The 27,332-nt window shown below is 36.0% G+C and overlaps 1 protein-coding gene across 2 annotated transcripts; it reads left to right on the top strand.

The window, feature by feature from the left end:
- Nucleotides 1-89: 89 nt before the first annotated feature.
- On the top strand, nucleotides 90-26,451 carry LOC106136839 (inactive hydroxysteroid dehydrogenase-like protein 1). Of its 2 annotated transcripts, XM_060945234.1 has the most exons (7): nucleotides 90-256; nucleotides 9,443-9,589; nucleotides 22,496-22,618; nucleotides 24,381-24,491; nucleotides 24,815-25,035; nucleotides 25,465-25,692; nucleotides 26,195-26,451. In XM_060945234.1, the coding sequence occupies exons 1-7, from the start codon at nucleotides 133-135 to the stop codon at nucleotides 26,303-26,305; spliced, it is 1,065 nt and encodes a 354-aa protein (XP_060801217.1). In that variant the 5' UTR covers nucleotides 90-132; the 3' UTR covers nucleotides 26,306-26,451. The 2 variants fall into 2 exon arrangements, with proteins under 2 accessions (XP_060801217.1, XP_060801221.1); XM_060945238.1 differs by lacking the exon at nucleotides 9,443-9,589.
- The last annotated feature ends 881 nt before the right edge of the window (nucleotides 26,452-27,332 follow it).

Raw genomic sequence — 27,332 nt, 5'->3', positions numbered from 1 at the left:
AGAATAACCGTTCTTACCTAGTTTTTTTTTTTTAATTCATACAATTACTTTAGCTAGAATCCCAACTCGCGTCTAGTAGTTATCTTGCTGCCGGCTGAAGTGCTCGTGCGAAAAATTACTAACTAGTTCGACATGTTACAAGTCATTGTATTTACGCTGGTCGGCATTTTATTTGTGTTGGCGGCGCTGGAGGTCATTGTCAGAGCCTGCGTTACCACTGAAAAACGCGATTGGAGACGGTGTATTGTTATATCTGGTAAGTACATGAGTATGGGTACCTAATTTATGACGGCCTCTGTGGAATAGCGGTAGTATGCTTGTTTGTCACACCGGAGGTCCCGAGTTCGAATCCCGGCCAGGACATGATGAGAAAATAACTTTTTCTGATTGGCCTGGGTCTTGTATGTTTATCTATATAAGTATTTATTATAATATCGTTGAGCTAGTATCTCGTAACACAAGTCTCGAACTTACTTCGAGGCTAACTCAATCAGTGTAATTTGTCCCGTATATATGTATTATAATTATTTTATATACATTTTATAGTAACGTATCCCTTGCGGGTAAGACAGAGCCAACAGACTTGAAAAGACTGAAATGCCACTACCATGCCTGCATGGCTTAATGACGGAATTGAGATTCAAATAAAGACAGGTTGCTGCCGCAAGGTATAGTCGTGATTATAAGACTAATAGCTGTGCCCGCGACTTCGTCCGCGTGGAATAGTTATTTTGGGAATCATTGAAGCCCTTAAGGATGAATAATTTTCCCCGTCTTTTTTCACATATTCCATTATTTCTTTGCTCCTTATAGTTGCAGCGCGATGTTGAGATGTGATGTCTATTCAACGCAAAAATAATTTTTCAATTCGAACTAGTAGATAGTTCCTGAGATAAGCGTGTAAAAACAAACAAACTCTTCAGCTTTATAAAATTAGTAGATATAGATTACTAGAATATGTGATTATAATAAAAAGTATCAAAAGCGGCAAATGTACAAAAGAAGCACAAAGTTTGCATGAAATTTATTTTCATAATACACCTATAGATGGAAACTACTGATATTATTCTTAACGTGATTATTTTGTTCAGTAATAACAAATAGGTCGTGACGAATAACCCATGATTAGGTATTATCAAGCCTTTGCTCAAATACGAGTAGATAGGAAAGATGAAGTAAGGAAGCACGTAATCTAAGCTACAATTTACAGTGTGGAAACTCTATTTAGATTATGTTAAGAAAATTATTCGTCATCTATCTGGCTGGACGCAACCGCAACCAGTAATTTACATACATACATACAGTCACGTTTATAACCCTTGCGGGGTAGACAGAGCCAACAGTCTTGAAAATACTGAAAGGCCACGCTCAGCTGCATGGCTCTAAGACGGAATTGATATTCAAATAGTGACACGTTGCTAGCCAATCCAAGAAGAAACCCAAGTTTATAAGCCTATCCCTTAGTCGCCTTTTACGACACCCATGACAAAGTATATGCAGTTGTTTTATTCTCAAAACCCGGAAACACACGGTAATAATAATATCAATAATGAAGGACTCGGAAAGTCTGCAAAATTACAAATAAAGAATGACAGCAATTCTGTATTGGCTGGGTTTAAAACGAGGGGAATGCTTATGGCATTAGGCAGCCATGGTTTGGCCATGTCATGTTGGATGAGTGAAATGAGTGATTGGGTGTCTTCTTCGTCGTAACCTTTTCCCACTTTGTACGCGGGGTCGGCACAGTACCTAGGTTAGTTTCTTTCCAATTACTTTTGTCAATTGCCATCTCTTTGGTCACACCCTTTCTCCTCATACTATCCTTTACGCCATCCATCCATCTTTTTTTCGGTCTTCCCCTATTTCTTAAACCTTTCACTTGCATATTTAAGGCTCTTTTAGTAACATAACATGAAATGAATGTTGGAAAAAAAGGAGTAGGTATTGGTTAACTTTTATTTCAATCTTGAATTTCGACGAGTCTTTTTTTAGACATGGCAAATTTTCGTGGCAAATTATTCACAGAAATCTGAATGATGACTGTCTTATTATTCAAATTTGTGAGATACGAGTAGGTACTCGTACTGTTAGGCACTAAGATTTCGCGAACATAATTCTATTTTTATTTCTATAATATCCTTGAACTTCAACCTCTTAATAAATATGCTTCGTTGGTGACTTTATCAAGAACATTTTGACAGCCAATTATGGTTATAGGTTTAGACCTAGTAAGTGTAGGTAGTTAAGGAAATTCGGGGGAATTTTGAAATTGATTGACTTAAAATTGATGAATTTATTGAGGTATTTTATCAGTAAAATTCAGGTCAGGTTCTAGTGCTTCTTAATAGTCTATTTGCACACCCCAGAATTCCAAATTTCCAGCCTACCTTGTCAATGACCATGAAATATTACTGCGCAGGTTCGTGATTTGCCATCTAGTTAGTTACACATATAATAAAACAGTAAAAATATTTTGTCTGGAAACTAAGTATTTTAGACTAAAATGGGTATAGAGGACATTTATTTAGAAAGAATAATAGAACATTTTTGGTATTTTTGTTAGTATGTATGATCACGCTTATCTCCGAAAGTACTGAACCGATTTACTTAAATCTTGCACCGATCGCTTTGTTTCAACTCAGCACAACTATCTTCATCAAAATCGGTCCAATTTTTATTCAGATACTAGTTTGGAGTATAAATGAAGAGCGGAGTCACGGGCGAAAGCAAGTATTGAATAAAAGTTGTGGTTGTAGTTACGACAGAACATAAACCAAACAGCTGAACGTGGCCTATCAGTCTTTTTAAGGCTGTTGGCTATGTCTACTCCGCAAGGGATATAGGCGTGATTGTATGTATGTATGAATCTGGGATTTGGGGCCTCAATTCAATGTTTCAAAAATAATCCACTGGTCCGAAGAGGTCAGAGACTAGAGTTTGTAATGAGATCAATTTAGAATAATATTCAATCAATTAAGCATGTTGATTGCGTGTGTACTAGTTCGTGCGCGTGAACTCAAATGCATTTATAATCTGATGTTGTTAACATCTTGACTAGCTCTTGCTAGCGGATTCACATTTACGGGAATTTTTGCGCAGATAATTAATGTTATTGTTTTTATTAAGACTTACAGCTGAACGTGGCCTGTCAGTCTTTCAAGACTACTGGCTCTGTGTATCCCTCAAGGGATATAGACGTGATTATATGAATGAATGAATGAATTATTGTTTTTAAGTTCTACAAGACGAGATTTTAGTTAAGATTCTACTAAGTACCTAAGTATAAATATTAATATATACGGGACAAATTACACAGATTGAGTTAGCCACGAAGTAAGTACGAGACTTGTGTTACGAGATACTAACTCAACGATACTATATAATTAACATTTCATTAATACTTCTATAGATAAAATCCAAGACCCAGGCCAATCGGAAAAAGTTCTTTTCTCATCATGCCCTGGCCGCGCGGGAATCGAATCTAGAAAGATAATATTCCATCTTTATTGTTGGGTGTCATCAAGCAAACAATCCCGCTAAGTTTCTTAAGCTAGAAATTTATAAAAAAACTTATAATCGTGTAGAAATATCAAATTGGTTAAACTCACCCAAATTAAACTTACTTTCATATAATTCCAATCGTCTTTCGCACTAAAATATACTTAAATTAAGTTTAATAACTGTTATAAGTACCTATAAAAAATAATCACGTCTATATCCTTTGCTGGTTAGACAGAGCCAACAGTCTTGAACAGACCTAAAAGGTCACGTTCAGCTGTAGGTAGCTTATATTGTGATATAGATCTCAATAAAAAAAAATTGAAACAATTTGATACTGCATTAAACAATGTAAGTAGGTACCTATTACCTATAATCCTTTATGAGTTTTTCGGCCTAGAAGCTTGTAGATATACCTATGTTTCTTCGGCATGATACATTATCATATTCATTACCCGCTTACCTACTTTGTTCAATGTTTTTAATTTAACATCAAAATGAAGAGCGTAATGTACTTACCTACTTTATTAACAGCGCAGTGTCCACTAAAAATTTCAGTAATTATAATTCTAGCCCCTAAGAATAGGGGGTGAGTAATGCAGAATGTGCCGTGTGGTAGAAAAACTAACAGGACCACTCCATCTCTTTACCATGGATGTCGTAAAAGGCGACTAAGGGATAGGCTTATAAACTTGGGATTCTTCTTTTAGGCGATGGGCTAGCAACCTGTCACTATTTTAATCTCAATTCTATCTTAAACCCAAATAGCTGAACGTGGCCTATCAGTATTGTGAGACTGTTGGCTCTGTGTATCCCGTAATTGATTTGATTTGATTTGATTTGAAGACGCTGAAAGAAGAGGTTTCGGAGCATGAAACGAACAAGCAGACAGACACGCAGGTTGCGACTGTATGAACCTCATGTCCAATGAATTAACTTTTCTGTAAATACCAAATAGATTTAATTTATATCGCGGGGAACCTTGCTCATTACTGGACCAAATATCGATTAGGACATTATCTAGTGGACGGGGACTCGTGAATTATTGCAAGTTCCCATGGGATCAAATACCGGCAAGAACTTTGTTATTTTTGTTTAATAAGGCTTTGCCTTACCCGCATCTATATCAAATGGTGATGACTGAAAATCAGCGTTTTTGTACTCTTTCAGCGCAAAAAAAACGCTGAGTTATGATATTTCGACTTGCTACAGTACACCTGTGTTAGTTTTAAGGTTTTGTTATTGTTATATAATTATGTATATTTGTGTCTGTAGCATTGTTGAATAAACATTTTATCTATAATCTATATATAGCAGCGGTAGTACGCTTGTCTGTGACATCGGAGATCCCGGATTCGAATCCCGGCCAGGGAATGATGAGAAAAGAACTTTTTCTGATTGGCCTGGGTCTTGCATGTTTATCTATATAAGTGTTTATTATAAATTATAGTATCGTTGAGTTAGTATCTCGTAACACAAGTCTCGAACTTACTTCGAGGCTAACTCAATCTGTGTAATTTGTCCCGTAGATATTTGTTTATTTATTTATCTATCTATCTATCCTATTGTTGTGAGGCCTGTAACATTATTTGATACGTGAAAATCATTAACAAGCAAATTAATTGTAATCCCAATTCCCAAATGTCAATCAAATGACTACCTTTGGTTTATGCGCGTGCGTTTATGTAATTTTGCATTATAATAACTTAAGTATCATGTTATTGTAAATATTGTCTGAATTAGGTACCTACTCTTAGCTATCAATGTTATTCAGCCACGTTCATCTAATTGACGCAATTATTTTTTGTATATATTTCATGTACGTATACTTATGTGTGGTTCCCGGCACCAATACAAAAAAGAATAGGACCACTCCATCTCTTTTCCATGGATGTGGTAAAAGGCGACTAAGCGACGTAACTTGGGATTCTTTTTTAGGCGATGGGTTAGCAACCTGTCATTATTTGAATCTCAATTCTATCATAAAGTCAAATAGCTGAACGTGGCCATTCAGTCTTTTCAAGACTGTTGGCTCTGTCTACCCCACAAGGGATATAGTCGTGAAAATATGTATGCACATATGAATGTATGTATTCCTCTTTTATTGTGTAACTTTCTGTACAATAGCATTATAAGTGTCAAGTAAAATTTAAACATCTTATCACCACATATAAAGTTAACTAACTTAAGTCTAATGAACTAAGAACGAGTAAGTATTACCTCTGTCTGTATGTATGCGCTAATCTCGGAAAGTTGTGGACGGATTGTGTTCTTGTTTTATATGTTGAAAAGAGGGTATTCTTAGGAAGGTTTATACCTTTTCTATAAATTCAACCCGCGCAAATCCGGGGTGGTCACTAGTTTTTTATTACTATTTAATGTAATGCCTTAATATAATAATTGCACCTAGGAAAATAATTTAAAATAATAAAGTTTCACCATATTGACGTATTTAAACAGCGGGGGTCATAGAAATTTGAGACCCCATATCCGTTGTGATTTAGAAAACCAAAAGAGGGTCAAATTTGTATGACCCTTGTTGTAAACATTATTGTATAATCTGTGGTATTAGCATTTAGTGGATAGGTGGATAAACATTTTTATAATTTGTTTTAGAAAAAAGTCCGTTTTAATTTTGTCAAATACCTACGTAGACGTAAGTATATTTTTAAGGTTGTTCTTCTTATATTTTATAGTAGTAGAAAGTCAAGTCTATATCCCTTGCGGGGTAGACAGAGCGAATATGGTCCGCTGTTTAGCTTAATGATTGAATTCAGATTCAAATAGTGACAGGTTGCTAGCCTGTAATGAGGAATGCCAAGTATATAAGCCTATCCCTAAGTCGCCTTTTACGACATCTTTGGGACAGAGATGAACAATTTTAGTTCTTGTAAATAAATATCTTTAATTGATTTTTCACAGTTATTTTAAATCCTTCCATTAAAATCTAGTGATTGACATATACAACACACATATCACACAAGCAGTAAGTAAATATGGATTTTTATGTCTGTCAATTCTTGATATGCTCAGTTTGGGGTTCAATTCTTCAATGGTCTTACATACATACTTATGGTTACATCTATAGCCCTTGTGGGGTAGACAGAGCCAACAGGCTTGAAAAGACTGATAAGCAACGCTCGGCTATTTGGCTTAATGATAGAATTGAGATTCAAATAGTGACAGGTTGCAAGCCCATCGCCTAAAAAAAGAATCCCGAGTTTGTAAGCCTATCCCTTAGTCGCCTTTTACGACATCCATTGGAAAGGGAGATAGAGTGGTGGTGGTGATTTTGTATTGGTGCCGGCAACCACACGGCACTACGGTACGCCTTTCCAATACACAATATGTACCGATACATTTGTTCATACATACATATGTTCACGTCTATATCCCTTGCGGGGTAGACAGAGCCAACAGTCTTGAAAGGACTGAATGGCCACGTTCAGCTATCACATTTGTTCACTTACAATAAATCCTTATCTACTATTAAACCTCACACTCACACGGTAGAGAGATGACTGTTGTGGGCCTGTCGACGCCGTAGCCCATTACGAAATAACATACATACATACATTAGCCATGCCCGCGACTACGTCCGCGTGGAATAGTTATTTTGGGCATCATTGGAGGCCCTCAAGGATGAATAATTTTCGCCGCTTTTTTGTCACATTTTCTATTATTTCTTCGCTCCTAAATGTTAAAGCGTGATGTTATATAGCCTAAAGCCTTCCTCAATAAATGGTCTATTCAACACAAAAAGAATTTTTCAATTCGAACCAGCAGTTCTTGAGATTAGCGCGTTCAAACAAACAAACAAACAAACTCTTCAGCTTTATAATATATTAGTATATTAGTATAATTAGTATATTAGTATATAGTATAGATAGTATAGATGAGAGAACAAATGAATGAATTACACAGGAATTGGTCTCTCACTCGTCAGCTTTATAATAGTAGCATATTAGTATATGTTGATACAGTCACGTCTATATCCCGTGCGGGGTAGACAATTATAATCCAGAAATTGGACATTTAAATCTGACTAAGTAAACATTTCACGATGTTTTCCCTCAGCGTAAAAGTGGTAAAAGTTAGTATTCAAAGTAATGAACAAATTCGAATTCAAAATTCAAATTCAAAAATTTTATTCATTATTGTGGGATACTTCATATAGCTATACTTAATAATATTATAAAGCTGAAGAGTTGTTTGTTTGTTTGTTTGAACGCGCTAATCTCAGGAACTACTGGTTGGAATTGAAAAAATCTTTTTGTGTTTAATAGACCATTTATCGAGGGAGGCTTTAGGCTATATAACATCAAGCTGCAACTTTTAGGAGCGGAGAAATAATGGAAAATGTGAAAAAAAAATCGGGGAACATCAATGATGCCCAAAATAATTATTCCACGCGGACGAAGTCGCGGGCACAGCTAGTCATTTAATAATTGCCATATCTCTTGGCTATAATAATACATCATCAGTCATCAGTACATGGCCGAGGTGTGATATGAATCTGTGTCTTTAAGCGCGTCACGCATTTTAACCGTGCACGTCACCGATTTGTCTACCGACGCTCCTTCACAGAGCGTTACGCAATATTTTTTTTTTGATTGATTGCGTATTATATTTTATCAGGGGATTTCACACCAGATCCGTTATGTTTTGAGCCCGAGAGTAATTAAAGAGTAGGTTACATTTTTAAATATAAGTAACTTAAAAGTGGGATTTACGCGTCATCTTGGTCTATATGTTTCCGTGGTCAATCCCTTGAAATAATTATAACTAGTCGTCTTTCAGGTTTTAGAAAGAATATTCTTATGATTTATGAAATCATGGCTTTAGAGGGCGTCCGTGAGTGGCCCTGGATTAAAAAAATTTTTAACTTTGTCCAGTGTAAAAATACAAAATTAAGAAAACCGCGCTCAGGCTATGATGATAACTGTTTTACCAGATCCATTTCTGTTATAAATTAACAGATTATGGTTGAAAATATTTTGATATTCTTAAGTTTATTGTCTAATTTAGACAATTAGACCCGCCCCGGCTTCGCACGGGTGCAAAATTATAAAATTAAATGTTATTATACATAAAAACCTTCCTCTTGAATCACTCTACCTGTTACAAAAAACCGCATCAAAATCCGTTGCGTAATTTTAAAGATTTAAGCATACAGACAAACAGACTAAAATAGCGACTTTGTTTTATACTATATAGTGATGCAAAAAAATATATTCACCATCGATAAGAACCAAGATGTGAGTCTTAGATACAGAATCCCCATACGTCCAGCTCATACTCCAAATCTGATAAATATTCCTTCCATAATTATGCTGAACTGCTTTGAATAAATTAGCGCACGGACGTAGAAGTAATATACCTACGCTTTTTATTTTAGTGAGTAAGATATTTTCTAGACTTAAAAACTCCCGCAGGAGCGACGCTTCGTGTATAATCTATAGTATTCAATTATAAAGATCTTGTCAAATTGACTTTTGGTTTTGATTGTTAAATATTCCCTTATTAATAAAACATTCCATTTCTAATTAGGTAATATGAATAAGTTATATTAATAATCTTAATTGCTTTTATGCAAAGCATTTTGTCACAGCTTCTTCTTAACCAATGTTTTTACAATGTTGCACATTTAAGTAGGTACTTCTAATATTTATTATTGTGCCACGTGGTGTGGGACTGTGGGCACATAAAGAGCCCATAACGTTACCAGTAAAGTGCCCACCCGGTTTTCGATGGACGAGCAACCGGTATGCTGGGCTGACAGTATAAGACGCATCGTCATGCTACAGTGTCGTGCGTCGGCCTCGCAGTTCAACAACTGACTAACGCGATAAAATACAAACCTTCTAATTTCAAAAATAATTACTTTTTAATATTATTTTAAAGTACATGCGTTTTTTTTTTAATTCAGCCATGTTTATTGTAGTTTTATCGTCGGTTGGAGTGGTGGCGGTTTGCGCTGTTATAATAGATTCCCTTTGGAGTCCCTTGGAACAGGTCACGTCGTATTTAATGCCATATTTCCTGCCGTCGGAAGTGGAGCCGTTGACCAAGAAGTTCGGAGCCTGGGCTGGTGAGTTTGATAATACGTGATAACATTTTGTTTATAAAGAATTGAGGTTATAAATAAACACAATCAATGTTGTTGCCCTACAGCTCCACAGATTATAAAGGTACTATATACATACCTACTTAATATGTTATATGAATGAATGTATGCTCAGTTGATTTTAAACATTAGGAATTTCATAAAATTGTTCTTGTTTTTATTATTTTGGTTCAATTTTCATTAACATATATTCACATTATGTAGGTACCTACCCATTTTAACAAATATTTTTGTGTACTAGTGTGTTTTTCCTTTAGTCTCTTTCTTGACTCTGCAATAAGAGATAAAGTAGAACTATTCTACTCTGCCAGAACGAAGGCTTGGATAATTTTTTTAGTATCTGCCTTCCAATTAATAAATTTACATACAACCATATAGTCACGTCTTTATTCTTTGCGGGCTTAACTACAGTCTCGAAAAGACTAAAAGGCCACGTTTAAAAGCCTATCCCTTAGTCATCTAATACGACATCCATGGGAAAGATATGGAGTGTTCTATCTTAAGGTGCCGGAAACCACATAGCACTTTAGGTAATAAATTAATTTCACAAGCAGAATAAATTTATAAGGATATACATAGGTATATTATTGACCATATCAACCGTCTCGTTAGAGGAGCTTGGACCATAATATTGCATTTAAATAAATTAAAAATCCTTTTATGATTAACGATTGAAAGAAATAAATGCAGCATGCAGTTATTTTTCTCAAGTTGCAAGTGTTTTTTATCTATATAAAGTCAGCGAGCCAAATAAATAAAAAAAGATGTAACCTTGATGAAATCGGGAACGTTCTGATAAAGGTCAGGTCAAGAGCAAAAAGATTGATGAATGTGGATGAAGTATGAAGCAAAATACATATAATTATACAGTGAAGTGTATAGATGTAAGTTGTTCTTGACAAACCCTTTATGAGTGATTGATTTTCAATTTTTGTTTTGAAAATTTCAATTGGTATTGAAAAAAATACAAAAAGCAAATATTCTGTTTCGTCTTTTTCTTCTTTTCCGTTTCACATTGTAATACTGCTGATGCATGCACTTTTAACATTTACTGGAACTTTTAAAAGGAAGACAATGTTCTAAAGTAAAACTGCACTTATTCTTTAAAATCCCTGGACTTTTGTATTTGGACTCATTGACATTCACATAACAATATCTATACTAATATTATAAAGCTGAAGAGTTTGTTTGTTTGAACGCGCTAATCTCAGGAACTACTGGTTCGAATTGAAAAATTCTTTTTGTGTTGAATAGACCATTTATCGACGAAGGCTTTAGGCTATATAACATCACGCTGCAATTAGGTAATAGAAGCGAAGAAATAAATAATAATAAAAAAAAGCGGGAAAATTTTATTCATCCTTGAGGGCTTCAATGACCCCAACATAACTATTCCACGCGAACGAAGTCGCGGGCACAGCTAGTTATAATGATCATTTGGTCAAACATTTAAACTTTCCAATTAAAAAATTTAGTTCCCGCGTAAATCTCTTTTTTTTCTTAATATTCTTTATAGGTGGCCAGTTCTAAACCTATTTGAATTTGTTTCTTATTTCAAAGAGGTTGAGTGACTAGTTAAGTATTTTCAAACACGGAGTGTGTTTCTTTATATCGTTATTCGATAATTTTACGTTCCTTTCTACCAATTTAAATGTCTTAATGTAAAGACTCCTTGAAGATTCCTTTATATTTAAAACTTGTAAGAATCTGAAATGCCTTACCCGAATACCTTAGACGAATATCCAACAGGCATAATTTTAAGAGAAAGGTACATTCTTTCTCACTCTTATACATCTCTTACTTATGTGAATAGGTGGTGGTCGTAGAGAGGTATAGATTTTAGTTCCTGGCTCTTTAGAATAGGACCACTCCCAAATCATTCTCTTGGATTTCATAAAATGTAACTAAGGAATAAGTAGGTGCTGCTATTATTTTTAGGCGATGGGCTAGCAACATGCCACCATTTGAATCTCAAGCCATACAGCTGAACATGGCCTTCCAACATGCGAGACTGTTGGCTCTGTCTACGTTGTAAGGTTTAAAGACGTGACAATAAGTATATGTATATGATATATCCATTTGAAAAACATATAGCATTTATTTTCAACTGACGGCTGTACTTTTGATTTATCTTTATATTAAGCCGATTCAATAGTGACCACACCATATTTACATACATACATACATATGATTACGTCTATATCCCTTGTGGGGTAGACAGAGCCAACAGTCTTGAAAAAACCGACAGGCCACGTTCAGCTATTTGGCTTAATGATAGAATTGATATTCAAATAGTGACAGGTTGCTAGCCCATAGCCTAAAAAAAGAATCCTAAGATTGTAAGCCTATCCCTTACCCGCCTTTTACGACATCCATGGAAAAGGGGCGGAGTGGTTCTATTCTTTTTTGTATCGGTGCCGGGAACCACACGGCGCATACCATATTTAATTAGTACTTATACCTAGCTTAAGTCTATCTTTATATATTGAACTCATGGTGAACTGCGCGGAATTGCCCAACGACCACAGGAGTAGTCAACTCGACCCCATTTGAGCACAATGAAATCGTCATACGGTTTGCGCAAACTGTATGTTCGTCTGTACGTTACATAAAGCGCTAATGTCTCATAACAATACCGTAGAATTAACAGTACATTATTCGAAATATAACTTTGAATATAGGCACTAGAATGAAGCTAAATGCTTACGCCCAACACGTTAATTATATACACATATGCATATGTGCCGTGTGGTTCCTGACACCAATAGAAAAGAGAATAGGACCACTCCATCTCTTTCCCATGGATGTCGTAAAAGGCGACTAAGGGATAGGCTTATAAACTTGGGATTCTTCTTTTAGGTGATTAGCTAGCAACCTGTCACTTTTTGAATCTCAATTCTATCTTAAAGTCAAATAGCTGAAGGAGGCCTATCAGTCTTTACAAGATTGTTGGCTCTGTCTACCCCGCAAGGGATAGGTATAGACGTGATTATATGTATGTATGTATGATAGTTTTCGACCGTTTTGTTTCAAGCTTAAAATAATGTTGTTCCAAATCATACCTACCATGAACTTTTAAAACAAGATTGTTTTATTCCTGCTTAGTGTTGTGAAAGAACGAATGATTTATCTATTCCTTGGCGATTGTGATTATGGTAAGCCCCCAGAATGAAGCTAAAGGCAGTATGTTAATTATATACACACATACATATAATCATGTCCTTTTCACTAACGGGGTAAACAGAGCCAACAATCTTGGCAATACTGAAAGGCAACGTTCAGTTTGTACTTTCTGTTCAGGACTAAAGAAATGCACTTTAGTGCTCTTATTGTCCCTTAATCGCTTCCACGACATCTATAAATGAAATTGAGATGCCTTATGGAGTTCCTTGTCGTTTACATGAAACCACATTGCAAAGGTTGTGCATCTTAATTGCCATGAATTACATTTTATTAAGGAAGTAATCGAACGCTTTTATATCGTAAAACAATTATTTATGATATTTATAGGTCAGAGTTTTACATCGTTTTAATTTATTACTTGATCAAATACAAAGTATACATACATACATACATTTAGTCAAGTCGTTATCCCAAGCGGGGTAGAAAGAGCCAACAATGTTGGAAAGACTGAAAGGCCAGGTTCGGCTGTTTGGCTTAATGATAGAATTGAGATTCAAATAGTGACAGGTTGCTAGCCTATCGCCCAAAAGAAGAACTCCAAGTTAAAAAGCCTATCCCTTAGTCGCCTTTTACGACATCTATGGGAAACAGATGAAGAGGTCGTATTATTTTTCTTCTAGTGCCGGAAACAACACGTCTTCCACACACAAAGTATTAATCTTTTTATTAAAATAAAATCCGCTTAAATTATACACAGTGTCAAGATGGCGTCATCGTAATCTTGGACCACAGAATTATTTCCATTTGAACTGAGAAAGGATTTCGGGAAACCCAAAACCAACGTACGTAGACTGACTAAACTTGTTATGAGTTATAAAAATTGTTTGCTGTAACATGTCAATTGTTCAATTGAATATTGACTGTACTTATTGCGCTGCGTCGTCAAGATTTAGAGAGTCGGTGGATAATAAAATGTGAATGTAAGACGAGGGTAAAAGAGCGAAAGGTCGGCTCAGACTGTCCTAAACCAGTAAGCTTGCATAAACAGTGGATATTATTTAAAACTGCATACATACATACATACATATGGTCACGTCTATATCCCTTGTGGGGTAGACAGAGCTAACAGTCATGAAAAGACTGATAGGCCACGCTTAGCTATTTGGCTTAATAATAGAATTGAGATTCAAAATCCAATGCCGACATGAACAAATTACACTGATTGAGTTAGCCTCGAAGTAAGTTCGGAATTGTGTTACGAGATACTAACTCAACGATACTATATTTTATAATAAATACTTATATAGGTAAATAAAAATCCAAGACCCAGGCCAATCAGAAAAAGTTCTTTTCCGGGCATGATTAAAGGTACAATAGATGAAAAATGCTCAGAGCGATGCAAGGTGCCCGGTTGAAATGCGTGATGCGCAGAAAGGCACAGGTTCAAATCCCGCCTCGGCCATGTACCAATCACTCTTTGCAAAGTTACATTAGTTTGTATACTAACCGATGCTCTTACGGTGAGAAAAACCTCGTGATCAAACCTGGACATTAGCACACTGGATCTGTGACCATGGATCCAATATGGATTAGGTTTACCTGCAAATGTTGCGGAGGTCAGACGGGAGTCGCTTCGTGTAGAACCTGACTCACCCAACCCAGGATCCATGGTCAAAGGCATACCCCTCCTCTCCAGAGAGGTGAGGATGCAACCGGGACTAAAGTTATGAGATTTTATGTATGTATGTACATACATACTTAAATAAACAAGTTGTAAGACTTCATCTCGCTAGCAGGTGGATCCTTACTTTCGATTTTAATACAGTCACCAATTGTCCATGACGCGTTGCTATCATGGTGCAATGTTTGCCTACCGTTTGCCCAATGTGTTTGGCAAATATTGGCTTGCATTTTTAAACAAACACCTTAGATAGATGTGATAATTAATATTGCATTATCGAAGCATCAAAAAGAATTGAAGTTAATCTGTTAAGGCGATACTCAACAACGATTTTACGAAATCATACCTACCGATTTTAAATGACACAAAAGTAACTAATAATTTTAATTATTATCAGCAGTTCCATCATGGAACTATACCACGATACTAGTGTCAACGAACGCGTATTATCATATCTTTATTCATGGTTTCATGATGGTATTCTGATTCAAATAGTACCCAGGAAAAATAACATTTCGTCTAAATAATATAATTTTATTATTATGTACTAACTACTTAAAATTTATTATGTACAATAAAGTATTTACAAACAAAATTAATAGAGACCATAATTACGAATAAGCACACCAAGATATAAAATTATTCCTAAAAAAAGTGAATAAAGTGATTTCTTTATAACTCTTTTGAACCAAACTTATATTGAACCCGGGACTTTCACTCAAAATCAGACAAGGCGTCAGTACTGACATATTAATTTTGATTTCAATACAGAGTTAGATCTATAGTATGGGATTACATAAATCCAGCTGTTATGCAAGCTGCATCTAGGCTTATTACGTCAGTTATGTCATAAGTGCCTAGGTACAGTCCACATTTGCACTGAACGAACTGTACCTACGAGTACACTTACTTCCTCAATTAGGTACTTCTTGACGTGAGGAGATTAATGACCAAAAGCTTTTTGGCAGGATTTCATACAAACATACATACCTTTAAGCACGTCCACATCCCTTGCGGGGTAGACAGAGCCAACAGTCTTGAAAAGACTGATAGGCCACGTTTAGCTATTTGGCTTAATTATAAAAAATTATATTCAAAGAGTAACAGGTCACTAGCCCGTTGCCTTAAAGAAGAACCCGAAGTTTATAAGCCTATCGAAGTTTATATAGTTATGAATGTGAATGAAGCGAAGGAAGTATGCAGAGATCTTGGCAAGTGGAAAGAGGTAGTTACCCCTCCGGGAAAGAGGCGTGATTTTTTCTCACATATATTTTTTTCCCGGAGGGGTAGGCAGAGACTACCTCTTTCCACTTGCTACGAGGTTCGCAGTAGGATTTTTAATTTGCGTGAATAGAAACGTTCCTTTACACCAAATCACACAAGTCATAGTAAGTAAGTAGGTATTTAAAGACATAATTACCAATAGGTAGGTCATGTTTACGATGGTTTTATACCCATTTATATGGAATCTATTAGCTGTGTCGTTTTAGTATAGGTAATTTATTTAATCTATTCCAATGTTAATCATTAAATGACGCCACAACTTACGCATGACTATACAATCGATGGTGCATTCTAAAATCAATATTTTTTGTGACTTGTTACATACATATAGTCACGTCTATATCTCTTGCGGGGTAGACAGGCCACGTTCAGCTGTTTGGCTTTATGATAGAATTGAGATTCAAATAGTGACAGGTTGCTAGCACATCGCCTAAAATAAGAATCCCAAGTTTAAAAGCCTATTCCTTAGTCGCCTTTTACGACATCCACGGGAAATGAGATGGAGTGGTCCTATTCTTTTTTATATTGGTATCGGGAACCACACGGCACTTTGACTTGTGACTTGTTCTTTGATGGATTATTATTTACTTTAGGCTTTAAGCGTTTTTTTTATGTTACCAAAATCATCTGGCATGTCTTAAGTCATGGTGTATACGACTTACCGTTATTAAGTTTTTATAATTGAAACCTTTTTAAATAAATTATTATTATATTGATTATCCTATGATAAGTATTTTCTTTAGTAGCACTTTAAAAAGAAAAAAATCTGCATAGGAATTCGAATATTATTACGGACATTTTTTATTTTTTATTACTCTGTAATTTTTTTTTTTTGTAATTAACAATATAAATGAAACATTTAAAATGAACTTAACCTAATTATTATTAAACCTTATCTAAAAAAAAGGAAGAAACCTATTCTAAAAAGAGACATTTTGATTTCTATGCCAAGACCCAATGGTTGACTGGTAGGTGTACATAATGCTTCTAGCATTAAATTCGCAAATTGTGCTATACATATTATTTTGTACAATAAAGTTTAAATAAATAAAATTTGTAAATAAAAACAAACATATCTATTTGCAGCTTATTGCTATATAAAATTGATTTAATTACTTACACAAGAGTATTTATTTAACCCTTAATTTGGCAGAATTTTTTTTTTTACATAAACCGATTTTTTTTATTGAAATCGGGTTTAAGACGTTTTAAGGCATTACAAAAAAATACGAAAAAATATCTTTACGTTTCAGTTTTCCTGAAAACTCATGTATGACACAGCATACATTGCCAAGTGAATAGAAAACCAAGGGATCAAAGTCGTGTATGCTGGGATACACATTACCAAGTGCAGTGACTAATGAAATACCGACGGAAGTGAGTCCTAAAACTTATGAAATTTCGACGGGAGTTTATCCAGGAGCAGGAATAGCAAAAAAAAATACAAAAGATAATAATAGTATAAACGTTTATTGAACTGAAATGACTAAATTACGCCTTTACATGGTAATCTAATTGACAGTTTCTGGGATTCTTCGAGTAAGAATTTGTTTGCTCTACGATATCTGTTAGAATGTCTGGCGAAAAAAATTTATAAAAATAATCCAACGCTGATATATCCGGAACATCTGTATAATTGGAGTCTTCTTCTATAATAGCTCTGTGTCGAAAAACGGCTTCTTTCCACTGATAGTTCAAAGTAAATTTTTTCATTAGTCTCGGTCTTTTCCGGACAGGAACGGTGGGCTGACGACGTCGGGATCTGGTTTTTGGATTTGGTGGATTTACTGGAGTAAGAGGAGTTGTTGGGAGTGACGGAATATCACTCAGCACCGGTACTTTATTGCAATTTGGTTCTAAAGACGGACTTGAATATAAGTACTGTTTGAAAAATGGGCGTAAGTGGAACATTGTCGCTGTTGTAATGTTCGTCATCATCTAGAATGTTTAGTCTTTCTAAGGAAGAATGAATAGAAGGTGCTGGAGAAGAAAATGAAGAAAGCGGGGTGCGTACACAAAATTCCTCTTCGACATCTGAGCGCTCGCTATCGTCAGAGGGTGCATTTTCAGCAGGCACAAGAGCTAATATTCTACCACCTCGAGTTAGTAGGGTTTGCTGGCAACAAAGAAACAAAAAAACATGCTTCAACCAAAAATAAAAAGCAATCCCAAATCACAAATACATGCGGTATCTTGCAAATTACAAATAAAGCATTTCATTACAAACTTGGCAATGTATGCTGTGTCATACAGACAAAACGAAGGGTCTTTCATTACGAATTTGGCAATGTATGCCACAGCATACATCAGTTTACCGACCAAAATAAACTCAAAACACAAAATCACCATACACAAAAACATATCAAATCCATTCGATTATACTGTTATGCATAAAATATAGTTCATAAAAACACCACAAACCATGTCAAACCAAGTTAAAATAATATAAATACCTTAGTCAACACAGATGAGCTACGCCGGGCCGCCATTTTCGAGACCGAATGTCAAAATAAGTGTTGTTAGAGACGTGTTTTATTTTTCCTTATAAAAATAATTAGTATTGCAATGAATTAAAATGATTTGTGACACAGACATTTTTATTATACTATGTCAAATATTTTTACAAAGTTAATGTATGCCAGTACATACACTGCCAATTTAAGGGTCTAGTTTATTACAATGACCTAGTAGACCTAGATAAACTATGAGTAAATGACCATCAATGCCGTTCATATTACCAGTTTACATTGCTTGCTGGTAAAGAAATTATTATGTAGATTTAAAAGTTCTAGGTTTTTACTAGTTTTCTATTTATACATTATAAATAGAAAACTTAATTAAAAAGAACTCAAATTAAAACTATTTATAAAAAAGAAATAAAATAAGATGATTACAAACAAAATTTAATTTACAAATTGTGCCCAGAAGGCTGGCAGCGTTGACATTTTGAATGGCAATGCTGATTCTCTGAGCCAGATAATTTCCGGTCACGAGATACCTCAATCAGCTTTTTCGCCAATTGTCAGGAAAGCTGATAGGCAGATGTAGTTCTAGGTTTATGTTGCTGCTTTTGTTACATACATCCATAAATCACGCCTTTTTCCCGTAGGGGTAGGCAGAGACTACTTCCACTTGCCTTGATCTCAGTATACTTCTTTCGCTTCGTCCACATTCATAACTCTCTTCATGCAAAAGTAACGAATGTGTTAAACAAGAGATTTTTATTAATTAACTTATAGCCCACTTTAAATAGGTATTATGCGGAACAGATTGATATGCTAAAATGAATTACTATTGTTTTTCTAATGACTTTCAAGGTGAGCGAAACAAAAAGTTCGAAGGAATATTCCGCCCTATAAAAAAACACCCGGAATTATATATATATATTTTTTATTATAAGTACTAGAAGCATATCTAATGCAAATCTATATACATACAAATAAGATTACATCTTTATCCTTTGCGGTATAGACAGAGCCAACAGTCTCAAAAAGACTAAGAGATCACGTTTAGCTGTATGGTTAAGATTCAAATAGTGACAGGTTGATGACAAATCGTCAAAAAAAAAAGAATGCATTATATATAATCACGTCAATATCCCTTGCGGGGTAGACAGAGCTGACGGTCTTGATTAAACTGATAGGGTACGTTTAGCTGTTTGGCTGAAGAAAAAGAATCCTAAGTCAGCTGGCCTTACCCTTGATATACTTTTTTTATCTGCATGGAAAGAGTATCAGCTGGGCACATTATATATTTGCTTCGTATCCAGCCTCAGTATTATTTCATGCGCGACGCCGTTTTTATCGCGCGAAAAACTATCGCGAAACGGAACAGCGATAGTTTTTCGTAGTTTTTGGTAAATGAAATATTTATCTTGGGATATAGGGACGCAATTCACCCAGTCTCGTATTACTAAAATCTGCACAAATCCGCGGTTAATTCCACATGAATACAAGAGTTGCACAAACAGTTGGTACAAAGGTCAGGTGCCACTTAAATACTAAAAGAGAGGTGCAATTGTGCACTATCTACACGTATAACGTCGTATCGAGATTTCATAGTAAAGCATGCCATACTCTGTGGCACACGGTGGCATAGCGTAGAATATTTTGGTAACGAATTAAAAAAAAAAGAGGAGGCTTCTAAATTTGACTGTATTACGAGTATATGCTTTTTAGTTTTTTTTTAATTGCGTGAAGTGCAAAGCGGACGAGTTAGCCGAGGCCACAAAAATAAAGAAAAAATAATTAAAAAGTATAATTTTAGCGCGCAATTACATAATGTAAACTTGCTCATTTTGGATAACCTAAACGTTATGATAATAATTATTGTGCTTGAATATTTTCTTTCCGAAATTTTTAATTTAATAATTAATTAGTAATTAATTGTTCTTAGATGCATGAGTGTTGGAGAGTGTCATAAACTTCTGTTATTGTCCCAAAAAGTTGCGATCCAAGTAAAGCTCCTATTAGGTACAATAAAACCAGCATCCACATTCATTGCTTGAACCCAAGACCTTTTGAGGCTGGCGCTTTAACCACTGCGCAATGGGGTCATCAATTTTATATGTATCTTAATGGCAGTATCTTGTATAACACGCTATTTCGTTTACATTGTAAGTAATAAATTACTCTAATTACTGTAAGTGGAAAAGTGGCCATAATATGCTTTAAAAGTGAAGGGCAATCTGGACGTCTGGACATTATAGAAGGCATTCGGTATCCTTGGCACTGTTCCTGGGTAGAATAAACCACAATCCGACCACAAAGCGTTTTGGGGCTCTACTATGAAGTATTAAGACAGTTTCACACGAAACCGCCTAAAATCGATGAAAAAAAAAATATTAAAAAAATACTACAATCGAGTTTTCAGTACGACATACTTAGTTGTTAAATAGTACTAAGTACCTGATGTACGACACTTGTAAAAATAGCCCTTTTGTCTTGTGTTTTAGTTTCAAATTACAAATTACACACGGCTTTTTACTGGATACCGGAATGGAATCCCGTCAAATAGTACCTATAGTCGCCAGGTTCCCACGAAATAGAAAAGAAGTTACGTGGACTAAAGTCATTGTGACTTCGGAGTAAGGACTTGCCTAAGAATAGTTAATTATATAGAAGAAAATGCTATCTGAGGTTTTAGCGATGCGATGAATCATAAACAGCAAGAAAAATTAAAAACAATGGAATGTACGCACGTTCCATTGTTATAATTTTTTCTTGCTGACACGCACATGAAAGATATACCAACGACATTTTCGACTGTATATCATTCATGGGCGTGACCTTAGGAGCGAATTTAGGTATAAGTATTTAACTAGTGAAACACGACTGACTTGGATGTTTCAGCAGGGCTTAGGTTGTTAATAATGTTATTTCTATGCGCGTGTTATTTATAACCGCGTTTGGGTCGGTCGGTCGTTTGGGTCGTACTGGGTCGTAGTTATGACAAACTTAGCGTAGTGTCTCATTTATTTCGAAGCCAATCTTGTAGCACCTACAGATGCCGAGATTAGGTGGTATTCTAATTGGGCAGTGCCTTAGTTGCTTGTCGAGAAGGAGCTTATAACCAATTGACATAGCCTTTAAATTTATACATACATACATTCATAAAATCACGCCTCTTTCCCGGAGAGGTAGGCAGAGGGTACCTCTTTCCACTTGCCACGATCTCTGCATACTTCCTTCGCTTCATCCACATTCATAACTCTCTTCATGCAAGCTCGGCGGTTTCGGGTACTTTTGACCCGACCCTTTAAATTTATGATTATTATAATATAGAAATTATTATTTAGGAACAATACTAGTCCAATTATATATTTGTAAGTACCTCCTTGCGTAATTCCGTGCCACATCGTCGCCTGTCTGGAAAGGAGTTCGGAGTGAATCTTTTGATCATTGGGATTATCCGATTACTCAGTTAAACAGATAAAGTTCCAATAAAAAGAAATTTCAGATAGATAAATGACTGGAAGAAATTGCATCAAAGAGAATAGAAACACTACGTTAAAAATTGCATTAGCGATAAGTCCGCCTTTGTGAGTTACAAACCAAATAGCCTGTTTAAATGTTCTGATCTTATTTCTTTGTCCAACAATGTGTTTATCTATAATACATAACTTATAAAGCAAGGAAGAGAAGGTACCTTTACATATAAATTTATACTTATTCAACGTTTGAATTACGAAAGCAATCCCATGATTTGTGTATAGTTTCGTTACAAGAGTCGAATCGCACGCATGCAATTTATCAATTTTTCTTGTACGTGCTTCAAACTCAAAGCATTAAATCTGAGCAAGAGATTGTACAATCGCAATGCTACTTTTGAATATTATCTTTGCCTCAATTTTCCAGACAAATTACTCACAAATTATTCTCTGGAAATCAGAATTGCCTGGTTTCTGGCTTACAAAATTTCGTATAGTTATTTCTAGTCGGCCATTTTGATTTTAAACATTAATTTAGTTTTTTCTACTAGATAGTTATATCCGGAATATAAGTGAACAGACAACCACGGTGGTCTACAAGTGCAAAGAGTACTTAGATCTCGTGAACCGTTTTTGCTTCATTACAAGATTACAGTACTAACAGATTACGTTTAAAATTTTAACAGAGATATCATATAGGCGGCTAATAATAGTAAATTATTGATTGGGCTGACAATACACCTTACGCCTCTCATAGCTATACTATCGACAAATGCTTGCCCAAAGCATTTATCCTGAATATCTTCGTATTTTCTTGTTACCTAATTAACTCAGAATATGTGCTTGTTTCCAGCCGTGACAGGCAGCACAGATGGTATCGGCAAGCAGTACGCGTTGGAGCTGGCGCGGCGAGGCTGCTCTGTGGTGCTCATCAGCAGGAACCAGGACAAGCTGAATGCGGTGGCCAGTCAGATAGGTCAGTCGATATTATATATCTATACTAATATTATAAAGCTGAAGAGTTTGTTTGTTTGTATGTTTGTTTGAATGCGTTAATCTCAGGAACTACTGGTTCTATTTGAAAAATTCTTATTGCGTTGAATAGACCATTTATCGAGGAAGGCTTTAGGCTATATAACAACACGCTGCAACTATAAGAAGCAAAGAAGTAATGGAAAATGTGATAAAAAAACGGGTAAAATTATTCAGGTTCAATGATGCCCAAAACAACTATTCCACGCGGACGAAGTCGCGGGCACAGCTAGTGTAATATATACGGGACAAATTACATAGATTGAGTTAGCCTCGAAGTAAGTACGAGACTCTTGTTACGAGATACTAACTCAACGATACTATATTTTATAATAAATACTTATATAGATAAACATCCGAGACCCAAACCAATCAGAAAAAGTTCTTTTCTCATCATGCCCTGGCCAGGATTCGAACTCGGGACCTCCGGTGTCACAGACAAGCGCACTACCGCTGCGCCACAGAGGCCGTCAATAGTCGATAGGCCGTTAATTGAAGTATACGAGTATACTAGAATAATTTATCTTAATTAACCAACCAATAGTTAATATAATGTGCTCTATAGCAGTTTGATGCTACTTAAATGGGTTATTCACGAGCTCCGGCAACTTCGGCCTTCTTCTTCTACCAGTCATCAAGTCATCAGCTTGCGGGAGTGTGCCCGTCTTCTGGGCACTTTCGCAAGCAAATGCTACGCAGGGACTGCACAATTTCTAAATTAAATTTTAGTTTGTGATCAACTTTTTTATATAAGAAGTTTTTAATATTTCTGATTATTATTATACAAAATAAAATACGTGTTTATACCTTGAAAATTACACTTAAAATACTGATCGCTAGTATATAGATATAATTTAATATTAAACGTAGTTTATAGGCATCATTAAATGTGCAGTAACTGATTGTCGTCGTTGCAAAACAAAACATGATAGATGATTTGCAGAACTTAAAACGTTAACGTTGTTAAATGTTTATAAGACACTTGTCACTTCTATGTAAATGGTCAATGAGGTAGAAATACAACGAGTGTTTGTGTTTGAGTAGTTGTGTACTTAACTGACTTGTTATTCCGATTTCTGACGTTGTGGCATGACACGGTTACATAACATTTATGTGTGAAGTTCAAATCATATTGTAGCGGCCGTTCAGCCTCCAGGGACAGACAGACACTTTTACTTGTGGCGACATCTCTACGCCACTCGTCACAATATCGAAATCAAACAACTACTGTCAATCATCGCGAAGAAATTGACGCGCTCAACCAATAGCAGCGAAGAAACTAAATCGCGATTTCAAAGATTTCACGGATTGGAGCTATATATACAACCTCCGACACAATCGTCGGAGCCGCGGTTCCCCAGGCATAACACCTAGCCTGGCGGAAGATCTTCCCTTTGGTGGCGGTCGAGCCGAATCATCGCTCCCGCTACAGACTTGACATTTTAGATGAACAAAACTGACTGACATATTGATGAAAAAAGGACATTAAAAATTTTACTTAGACGACAACAAGACAGGATGCCTTAAACAGCCAAAAATCTGACCGACCTACCAGACCCTCGGCACATATTTTCTTCTGAATTCATATAATAACGTACCTATGTTTTGTCACTACACATCTAAAGCTTACCTGTTTCTGATTGAATTGAATTCCACTTTGACCCTGTAACTTGATTGAAACCTTATTGATTTTCAATTGATTACAGAGAAAGAACACAACGTAAAGACGAAAACGATAGTGGCTGACTTCAGCCGGGGAGCGGAGGCGTACGCCAAAATCGAGGAGGAGCTCCGGGATGTTCCCGTAGGAATACTAGGTCAGCAGCTTATATATGAACCTTGTATTATTCTGATTTGTTTAGTAACAATGGTGGCATAGCGACCCAAAATGGACGTTGGTATTTCCATGATAGCGAAAATCCTGAATCGCGCATGCAAAGTTTCATAGTTGCGGTTCCCTGGGCACACTAGACTGGCAATCAATTCCGAAATCATCAAGCCCGAAATATTGTCCTCGCCAAAATTTGTCTATTTTTTTTTGTACACTTAATCACTGCTATTTAGTTCAACTTTGTTCCCATGAAGTCCTCCCTGTTCTGTCATTACATTATGTAATTTACGAAAACATCTTCAATTTCAGTAAACAACGTCGGTATCAACTACGACTACCCTTGCCTTGTGTGCGAATTACCACAGAGCAAAGTATGGGAGATCATCAACATCAACGTAGGAGCTGTAACCATGATGACCAGAACTGTCCTGCCAGGCATGGTCGCTAGAGGGCGCGGTGCTATCGTCAATGTATCTTCAGGGTCGGAGTTGCAACCACTACCTCTGATGACTATATATGCAGCAACGAAAGTAGGTACTTTTATCGCTATCAGAGAGTCCGTTTCCGAACGAAAAACCTTAGTAGTGTTGCTAAAGAGGGGAAGAGTCTAATAACTAAGCTAGGTAATTCAGCCATGATTACTATTGAAAACGCGAGATATGTAGCCACTCACGTAAAATAATTTTAGAAATCATAGACATATTTTTCTGGAGTTATATCAACATGAAAAGGTGGGTTGCTATGGTTAATGTATTCTCAGAAACGTAGTTGACTTTAAGGCCAAAGTTGACTTTAAGGCCAATATATGCAACCACCAAAGTAAAGCTAACTTTTGATTCATCATAGATAGAAATGTATTATACTCGTATTATGCGGATCCTTATAATGCCACGGACATAATAACCAAATTTACTCTACCATATCATTCTGAATTTTAAATTTTATGATTTCCATTCCAGGCATACATTCGCAGTTTCACGCTCGCACTCCGAGAAGAGTATGCTCCTAAGGGTATCCACGTCCAGCACCTCAGCCCGATGTTCGTGTCCACTAAGATCAACTCGTTCTCCCAGAAACTTCTAGAAGGAAACCTCTTGGTGCCTGATGCAGAGACCTACTCCAGAAGCGCGGTTGAGACCCTCGGCAGGGTGCACAATACTACTGGATTTTGGCTGCATGGGATTCAGGTATGTCCCCTTTTGAGATCATAGCGTATTTTGCTTCTTTTTAAGACGCTTCAACTCTTAGTGGGCTGGTCTAGCAAAGTCCCCAAGCCATATCTATCATTGGCCCGTTCTCTTTAGCTCTGTTCTTTGTTATAATCAACCTGGCGTTAGTTCCGTTTGCTACTTCACTTCTTCCGAGGGGTACGTCTACAACTAGATTGGTAAGTGAGGTTTTCATATATGGGGCCTCCTATCTGACCTTTGCGCCCTTCATGTCGCAAGTATAGAACCTAATCTGCATTAGTAAACATTTATACGGACACCTAAACCGATATTTAAATTATTTAAATCTTAACTTTTATTTTATTTAAGTAGATATTTATGAAAGAAGCTATAACTGTTTTTATACACAGTCCTAAAGAACAGAGGAAATCTCCCGTTATGACATCTTATGAGTACTCCCTTTACTTGAAATTACCTTACCTGAATGAAATTATAATTCTCAATATTTCTTTTTTCACAGTACTTCTTCATCAAGCTGACACCAGAATGGATAAGAATAAAGATAGGGATAAGAATGAACAAAAAGTTTAGGCAGGAGTACAGTCAAACTCACAAAACAAAAGTTAATTGACTGAAGACTTGGTACTCATAGAAAATTTAAATTTGGTATTACATAAACTAAGAAAGTGTAAGTGAAAATAAAGTGATATAAATAGAATAGTACAATTTTATTTTTGTTAAATTAGTGTGATAATAAATAATGTTTTGTAATTTTTTTATGGTTGTTTCATTTAAATATCCACAGGAAACGGATGTCGCAGAAGAAACAAATTAAAATATATACAGGCTTCACGAATCTTCTGCCTCCTGGCTGTTTAGTCCCGGTCACAGCACTGACACATATACAGTAGTATATATGATACCCGGTGAGTCAAAAATGGCCGCCATATATACAACAGCGCGGTCCCGCGATTCAGTCGCTTCCGCACCGCCTGGTTTTTTCGTTCGGGTGTTGCAACGCGGTTCGACTTAAAGAATTACGGAAGATGTTCGCCTAAAATTTGGTCTGACACAGTTTATAGACTTTCTTATATCACAACATGCATATCTATACGAAAATTTTAATACTCAATAGTACACATTGTTATAATTTGAAAGAGTCAGTGGCCAAATCGGTGAGGTGCCCGGTTAAAATGCGTGTGGCGCGACTATTGACTAATTTCGAAGACTATTGACTAATGACTATTTTCGAAGTTATGTACATTAGTTTGAATACTAACCGATGCTCTTACGGTGAGGGAAAACATCGTGAGGAAACTTGCACATTCAGGCAACTGGATGTGTAACCATGATTGATCCAATACGGGTTAGGTTCCTGTGCAAAAGTTACGGAAGTCAGACGGGAGACACTTTGTGTAAAAACCTATGGTCAAAGGCATACCCCGGGCTCTTCTTCAGAGTGGTGAGAATGGAACCGGGACTCAAGCCAGGAGGAAGATGAAGTCATTATGTTATAATTAAGTGGATACTCTAAGATAAGAGGTAGATGAAAAGGAATCTAATTAAAAAGAAAACAATGCGATGACGTGAATCAAAACAGTCATCTGTCAGGTCATCCAAACAAATGACCATTAGATATTGCATCAATAATGTACTAT

This window comes from Amyelois transitella, chromosome 2 (genome assembly GCF_032362555.1).
Source record: "Amyelois transitella isolate CPQ chromosome 2, ilAmyTran1.1, whole genome shotgun sequence".
Classification (NCBI taxonomy): domain Eukaryota; kingdom Metazoa; phylum Arthropoda; class Insecta; order Lepidoptera; family Pyralidae; genus Amyelois; species Amyelois transitella.
Note: the sequence above shows the minus strand (reverse complement) of the source record. Positions and strands in the feature narration are given on the sequence as shown.

What these genes read in the sequence shown, in the direction of transcription:
- LOC106136839 (XM_060945234.1), top strand. Translation starts at nt 133, where the DNA reads ATGTTACAAGTCATTGTATTTACGCTGGTCGGCATTTTATTTGTGTTG. An exon ending in CTATATATGCAGCAACGAAA is followed by an intron (nt 25,036 to 25,464) that starts GTAGGTACTTTT and finishes TTTCCATTCCAG; the next exon opens with GCATACATTCGCAGTTTCAC. An exon ending in TTTGGCTGCATGGGATTCAG is followed by an intron (nt 25,693 to 26,194) that starts GTATGTCCCCTT and finishes CTTTTTTCACAG; the next exon opens with TACTTCTTCATCAAGCTGAC.